The sequence below is a fragment of the Zychaea mexicana genome, assembly GCF_025766255.1.
Source record: "Zychaea mexicana strain RSA 1403 chromosome Unknown BDB00scaffold_66, whole genome shotgun sequence".
Taxonomy (NCBI): Eukaryota; Fungi; Mucoromycota; class Mucoromycetes; order Mucorales; family Lichtheimiaceae; genus Zychaea; species Zychaea mexicana.
Window position 1 is genome coordinate 257,663 of NW_026516729.1, and position 7,077 is coordinate 264,739.

Sequence of the window (7,077 nt, forward strand, 5' to 3'; positions counted from 1 at the left end):
AGCAACGCACCCACATAACACACACAATTATAATCGTAAAGAACCTCTGGTTTCTCTTTCCTTCTTTTCAGTTCTCCCTTCTCTTTCTCTTCCATACTCCCTACTCTTTTTCTTTTTTTTTAACTATGTCAAGCACTGAAGCTTCTGTTGATAAGTACGATGCAGTCCGCAAGGACATTATCAAGGCATTCCCTGACGAAGACTACGACGATGGTTCCTTTGCCCCCGTTGTGTAAGCAATAGTTGTTTTTTTTTATCTGTTGTTAGGATATGCATTCGGGCCCAGAACGATAAAACTTATCGACAAACACAAAACAACGATAGCTTGCGTCTCGCCTGGCACGCCAGCGGTACGTACGACAAACACAAGAAGGACGGTGGCAGTGACGGTGCTACCATGCGCTTCAAGACCGAAGCTTCGGATGGTGCCAACGCCGGTTTGGAAGTAGCTCGTGAGTTCCTTGAACCGATTAAGGCCAAGCACCCTTGGATCACCTACGCTGATCTGTGGACGTAAGTTGATGATCTTTTGATCCTGAACTGAAGAAAAAAAATGCAGTTGAATCCGTTGATTTGGAATGGAGAAAACAAAAAGCGGGTGAAACAGATCTTAACAAAGGACTCGCCCATCGAATGTCATGTAGCCTTGCAGGCTGTGTTGCCGTTGAACACATGGGCGGTCCCCACATTGAATGGACTGGCGGTCGTCGCGATAAGCAGGTTGAGTCTGAGAACCCACCTATTAACCGTCTTCCCGACGGTGCTTTGGGCAAGGATCACATTTTGGATCTGTTCGTTGGCCGTATGGGCTTCACTGTCCAGGAAACCGTTGCCTTGATTGGTGCTCATACTGTGGGTCGTTGCCATTCCAACCGCTCCGTAAGTCGTTGCTTCTGCTCTAGTAGACTATACGCGATTTTGCTGATACTGACATGACCTGACCTTTTTGATGTGAATTAGGGTTTTGAAGGGCCATGGACTGAAACTCCCACCCGTTTCTCTAACCAATTGTAAGTGGAACCACTATTGAGTTCGTTGCTCCAGTTTGAGACTAATTTAAACAATAGCTACAAGCAACTCTTGAACAACGAATGGGTCGAGAAGAAGTGGGACGGTCCCAGACAGTTTGTCGACGCCGAGGATGGCGAACTGATGATGCTGCCTACCGACATGGCTCTTTTGGAAGAACCCTTCCGCCAGTACGTTGAATTGTACGCCAAGGACAAGCAAAAGTTCTTTGATGACTTCTCCGCTTCCTTCTTAAAGTTGGTCGAATTGGGCTTCAGCAAGAGAGGAAAGTTGTAAATAATGTTCCTAAAAATCCATCCCTCTTTTTCTTTGTGTGTCATACCTCTCTCTCTCTCTTTTCTTTCGACCATCATTACTATCATATATATTCCCTCATACTTATAATAGATCACAAAATAAAGCCTTAGAATTCGTTTCCAACTTATTCGAGTTATGTAAACATACTACGTCGTGTCACGTGTCTTTGCATGGAAGCCTGGGCGCGCGTGTTCCTGCTTGATCTTCAAATTCTTTGCTTGGCTTTTATTTTTTGCTCCTCTTCCTTGTTCTATCTCACGAACAGAATAATACAAATGGAGTCTGGCAATAATAACAACAGCAATAACAGCAACGCGGGACAAGCAGCAGCTTATACAGATCGAGCAGGCGAAAGCACTCGTATCTTTTTCTCCCATGTCAAACAGTACCTTGCATCGTTACCGTTATTCACACTGTCTGTCATTGGCATCTCTTGGCTGATCGCTTTGGCAGATGCCCCGGGCCGCATAAATCAATCGCACCAGCCTTTTGTCAGCCGGTGGTTGTACCTCAGCGTTTCCAAAGTAGTGTATCACTGGCAAGGTAAAAAGATAGACACAGAACTTTTCTGAGAGTGGTTTCCGACCAAGTGGGCGTACGCATACACTACGGGATGGATAGTGAACTGACTGAGACTCGACCAATTATTATCATTATTTAGGACACCGTCTTTTGCTCTACCCACTCGCATCACCTGAACTCTCTTTATTATTCACAAATACTCTATTGGCACTGCCATACATGGCTGCAATGGAACGGAAGCACGGTAGCTTGAAACTGGCATGGCTCTTGACAAGCTTCTACACGTGTGGAATTGGCTTTCTCTATGTGCTTCTCCTGGCGATCTTCAGACCGCATATGTTGACAGCAGAAACGACTGTCTGTGCCGGTTTATCGGGTTGGGTAGTCGCATTGTCTGCATGGTCTGCTATGGAAGAAGAAGCCGAAGGACAAACGAATGATCGGATGTAGGTTTTGGGAAGCAGATCAAGGAGAGCTAGAGCGTCCTTCTGATAATTTATATCCTGTCATCATGCTTTGATTTTAGGCTGTTTGGCGTGATTCGGATCCCAGGTCGGGTTATGCCGTACATGATCATTGGATTTTATTTCTTTCTCGTACCCGACACGTCGCTGGTACTTCATCTACTCGCTGCTGGAACTGCATATCTCTGTAAGGATGTTCTTTTAAGATTGACAGTGCGGTCCCTTTTTTTAACTATGTAAACAACGTCCTTTTCCAGTTATGAAAAACAAGATACCGCCCAGAATACTGCCATCCAGTGATTTCTACAAACACTATGAGAGTCGGCCGTGGCTGGAACGCGTCACTAACAACTCCCGATACGTTTCCGTGGACTCAGCTACCGAGGCTTATTTACCCATCCACAACACGAGTAGCAGCCACATTAGCAACAGTAGCACACCAGCATCCCATAATGTGAATGTTTCTGGTGGCTTTCCCGGCCAAGGAGTGCGACTTGGTGATGAATAATAAAACTTCAACCTGTCTATTATATAATAACTGCCTTGGATTCATCATTTCTATTACTATGTCGGATAATTCTTCATTAAGCTACTATTGCTCCATAGGGTCCTCCACGTCAGCATTCGGATTCCATGCATATGCCACATCCTTGAGCACCTGCATCAAATCCGGATGATTCTCTAATGCCGCCAACTCCTCGGGCGTCTTTACTAACAGCATACCCGCAAATCCAAGCGAATTGATCGACACCTGAAGATTTTCTTGGACTAAGGTGGCCAATTCTCTCGAGCGGGGCACAAGCATCATGAACTGATCCGTCATGATAAAGTTGTATGAGATTTCGCGATCGGGTGTGGCGTGCTTACGCAGTTGCTGGAACATGGCATCCAACAAGCCAAAGAACATTTGTGCCAGATAGTCGCCCAATTCTTCGTTGTCTGTGCTAGAGTCGATAAAGTTGCGATCGAGTGGCGTGATAACATGGACGAATGGCAGCTTATCCATGACATAGATCTGGCCGGCTTTTCGGTCTTGGATCTGGTTAAAGAGGGCCTTGATAGGCGGCTGTGGCTGTTGGCCTTGCAGAGGAAGAATCTGCATGTGTTTGTGGGGCTGGCTGGCACCTGAAAATGGGCCGCAGTTGTAGAATGCCAGCGCCGGAGTGGTACCAAATGCAGTCATCATGCATTGCCAAGCGGCAAGCAGATCCGAAGGAAACAAGGGCTGCGATTGGCTTTTGAATTCTGCAAGAATAACGTGCGTCTTCTTTCAGCTTTTGATACACACACGCCACATTAGCGCATTCTCATTTTCATTCTTGTATCCACGTTATATGATACCTTTGGTGACGACGATGATATGATGAGGTACAATGCAAAACTTGTTGAGAACAACAGAATGCTCGTCAAGGTCTTGCACAAAAAGTGCTGGGTTTGGCGGCAGAAAAGGGTTCACTTTGATCTTTTTTTTTTCTTCCATTGTGGGGTCGCTGCTCGGTTTCTTGGCGAGCGACGGTGCGTACGTGATTTCAAACTATTCCATACGCGTTTACGAAACACCATTTCGGGGAATTCAGTACACCACAAGCTCCTGTTACTGCTGCTACAACTCCATGTTCAAACGACTTGCAATTTACCTTGAGCCCATCGACTTCCTTAAGAACTTTGGTGGTTTCAAAAAAGAGCAATTCTTTGCTGTTCAATGCCGCGTCGTACTTTTCTTGAATTTGGTTGTGCAAAGTCATTTTTTTTCAGGTGGAAGGAACAAAGCAACCAACAACCGGACGAGAGACGGGGGAGATTGAAGTTTTCTCCGATCAATGTTCAAAGTGGCAAGTGTGCTGGGTCTGTCAAGTTTTTTCTCTCTCTCTCTTTCTTTCTCACAAACTCGTCGTCCCCTCTTATCTCTCGTTCTTCCTCGTCGCCCATTTAAAAAAAAAGCCATGGTTGCTGCCGTTGACATTCGCCCTGCCACACCCAACGACATTCCTCTCATTCTTCAGTTTATCAAGGACTTGGCCCTGTACGAAAAGGCACCTGAAGCTGTCGTTGCTACAGAAGAACTCTTGCGCAAGAACTTGTTTGGCGAGCGCCCCTATGCCGAAGTGATCCTGGCGTATGTCGAGGACAAGGCTGCTGGTTTTGCGTTGTTTTTCCACAACTTTAGCACCTGGACAGGTCGACCAGGTTTGTACTTGGAAGATTTGTTCGTGCGCCCTGAATTCCGAGGCCTCGGCATCGGCAAGAAGCTGTTGATTCAGCTTGCTCATATTGCCAAGGAACGCGAATGCGGTAGATACGAATGGGTTGTCTTGGATTGGAACGAGCCATCAAGAAAGTTCTATGAGGCAATGGGTGCAAAGCCTCAAAAAGAATGGATCATTTATAGAGCCGAGGGCAAGTCTTTGGATGATCTTGCTTCCATGTAAAATTAATGGATGTTCATTTTGTATATGTAATTTAAGTTTAAGAATAAATTTACTACTTAGTAGCTAGAATGCCCGTGTACATATTTGTATGAAGTACTGGTTATTGGATCGAAAAGGGCATGTCATTTTGTGGGGTTGGGTAAGGTAGCCAGAAAAATATGATATTAACCGAAAATAGAAATTTAAGGAAGTTGAGTCATGTCGGAGGCCATGGCGGAACATGTATCCACGTACACTATTTGCAATCACTTCATTTCGCAAGTGGATACTTGAAGTTGCTGCTGCTGACAATGATTTAGCATAACAAATAAGCATCTGGCGCGTATGCGACAGTTATCGTTACATATAACGGTAATTTAAAATCAGTACCTCGCTTCGGTGTATCGATGGAGTTATCATATCTTTCAAGAGAAGTGCTACAGGTACGAGATTTCTAAGTAGCGTTTCAAAGTGGTTGCGTTGTTAGATCTCATATAGCGGGCTTGGGTAATTTTGCAGTATTTGCCGGACTCTATGATATCGAACAAATGCCGCGCGTTTCCCCGGACCCACTTAGTAAATATCGTACTGTCAATTGCCTCAAAAAGTAATTTGCCGTACTGCACTTTTGCAGTATTATTCGTTGCAGTAAAATGGTCGTTGCAATAAAATATTCTTCGCAGTGGTGACACATAGATATTTTACAGCAGCGCTCTCTATACATACTATATGAGTATACGAGTAAGAAATTAGCCGTATCACTAATCTTATTTAATCGACTAGGAAGTTCATCAGGTCAAGGCATAGTAGTGTGTCTCAAACATCAGATATCTGATGAACAGATCTGAGCGGATTTCGAAAGTAGCCAATAGGGAACGAAATCGCCTGAGACACTTTACTAAACTTCTCAACTACTGTAATGTAATACTTGTAAAAACATATATCCAATTCAAGTTATAAAACGGTCTAAACAGACGCATCTTTCTTTCTCTTTTGTAAGCGAAAAAAATTGATCTGTTCGTCAAAAGATCGTGATCTACATCAGGATATTTGAATATTTGTGGATTTTCAAACCAATCAGATTCCTTCCCTGCAGATATCGGAACTCTGGCAGATATCTTCAGATTTTTGAAAATTTTAATGTTTGAGACACACTAGTGGTCCCCCAACTAGCAAATCGGCAAAAGTGTTGAAGCAGTGGAAAAACAGTAGAAGCGAAATTGTTTTGGAAGGATGGATAAACATAAACAAGAGAATGGTCGAGATGATTACTATGAAAGGAAAATGTTCAATATCTTAGCCGATTTTCTTGTGGTTTTAGAAAAAAATGAGGTTGGATAAGTTACTAAGATGAAAATGAAGTACAAGAAGAGCAGAGCAAAGTTGACTTAGGAAGTTTGGGAAGTTGAGTGGAGGCACTAAGTGAAAAGAATTGGGGGGGGGGGATGACGTTATAGGCGGTGGTCAGGACGAAGCGGCAGAGGTTCGGCGTATGGCAAACAAAAGAGATAGTGTTTGTAGCGAGAGTTATGAAGAAAGGCAACGGGAGCTTTTATTTCGAGAGCGTGAATGTGTATGATGAGGAGCTGACAGGGCGATAAGAGGATATGTAGCATGTAGCGGAAACAATATAGGAACGAGATATCAGGACACCCGTTAATTTCCAACTTGAAATTCCTAAATGATGGATTGTGAAATATAACGGATGCTAGGACCCAATATCTGTGTACGGATATTCTTTATCAAGACGCATCTTAATGCTACATAGATTACCAACGCTCAAGAAGTTGTCACTATTTAGAAACCGTAATCCACATTAGCCTAGTACCCAATACATTTTCTAGCTGGATTGACCTTGTTTCCACATACGTAATATGTAAAATATACACCAAGAGAAGAGACAATTGGAGACCAAGAAGCATTCAGTAAAACAGCGACTGCTTGCCGCTCAGTAGTATCACTGAAAATCAGAAAAAAAGTTATATACAAGGATTGCCATATCTCTGTTACTTATATCCTTTTGAGTATTCTATCATATAAAAGAACTTGAAGTCATAAGGAGATGGGTGAATATTTGTTTTCTATTGAAATATTCTATAAATATAATGATATCTTGTTCATAAAAATCAAACTAACTTTTTGGATTCTTGACCTCCGATGGAGATGAAGAGATTATACCTAGTCTCCCTTCTAAACTACGAGAGTTACGCGGCAAGCTTCAAGAAAAACTGTTTGCTAGACAAAGCTCTTTAGATAGCTTTCTTTTTTGTTTATTATAATATTCGCCGAAAGTCAACCGAAATTAATAATGTGCAGTGCTTAATTTCTTTAAAGTATATATGGAGGAGCACTTTGTA

General features: G+C 43.2%; 4 protein-coding genes across 4 annotated transcripts; 3 read left to right on the forward strand and 1 right to left on the reverse strand.

Annotated features, from left to right (window-relative positions):
• Positions 1-86: 86 nt before the first annotated feature.
• Positions 87-1,305, forward strand: BDB00DRAFT_960582 (heme peroxidase; the record flags this gene model as incomplete). Its single annotated transcript, XM_053129714.1, has 5 exons — positions 87-232; positions 325-513; positions 645-879; positions 961-1,010; positions 1,068-1,305. The coding sequence occupies exons 1-5, from the start codon at positions 126-128 to the stop codon at positions 1,303-1,305; spliced, it is 819 nt and encodes a 272-aa protein (XP_052977110.1). The 5' UTR covers positions 87-125.
• An 879-nt stretch (positions 1,306-2,184) lies between these two features.
• BDB00DRAFT_915573 (uncharacterized protein) lies at positions 2,185-2,820 on the forward strand (the record flags this gene model as incomplete). The annotated part of the gene is made up of 3 exons (XM_053128702.1): positions 2,185-2,294; positions 2,375-2,499; positions 2,570-2,820. The coding sequence occupies 3 exons, from the start codon at positions 2,185-2,187 to the stop codon at positions 2,818-2,820; spliced, it is 486 nt and encodes a 161-aa protein (XP_052977111.1).
• On the reverse strand, positions 2,816-4,273 carry BDB00DRAFT_836320 (ATP adenylyltransferase-domain-containing protein). The gene is made up of 4 exons (XM_053124477.1): positions 4,254-4,273; positions 3,950-4,144; positions 3,654-3,846; positions 2,816-3,557 (listed from the first exon to the last, which is right to left on the reverse strand). The coding sequence occupies exons 2-4, from the start codon at positions 4,055-4,057 to the stop codon at positions 2,905-2,907; spliced, it is 954 nt and encodes a 317-aa protein (XP_052977112.1). The 5' UTR covers positions 4,058-4,144; positions 4,254-4,273; the 3' UTR covers positions 2,816-2,904.
• Positions 4,194-4,816, forward strand: BDB00DRAFT_836322 (acyl-CoA N-acyltransferase). Its single transcript, XM_053124478.1, has one exon. It carries the CDS (start codon positions 4,256-4,258, stop codon positions 4,739-4,741), a length of 486 nt encoding a protein of 161 aa, XP_052977113.1. The 5' UTR covers positions 4,194-4,255; the 3' UTR covers positions 4,742-4,816.
• The last annotated feature ends 2,261 nt before the right edge of the window (positions 4,817-7,077 follow it).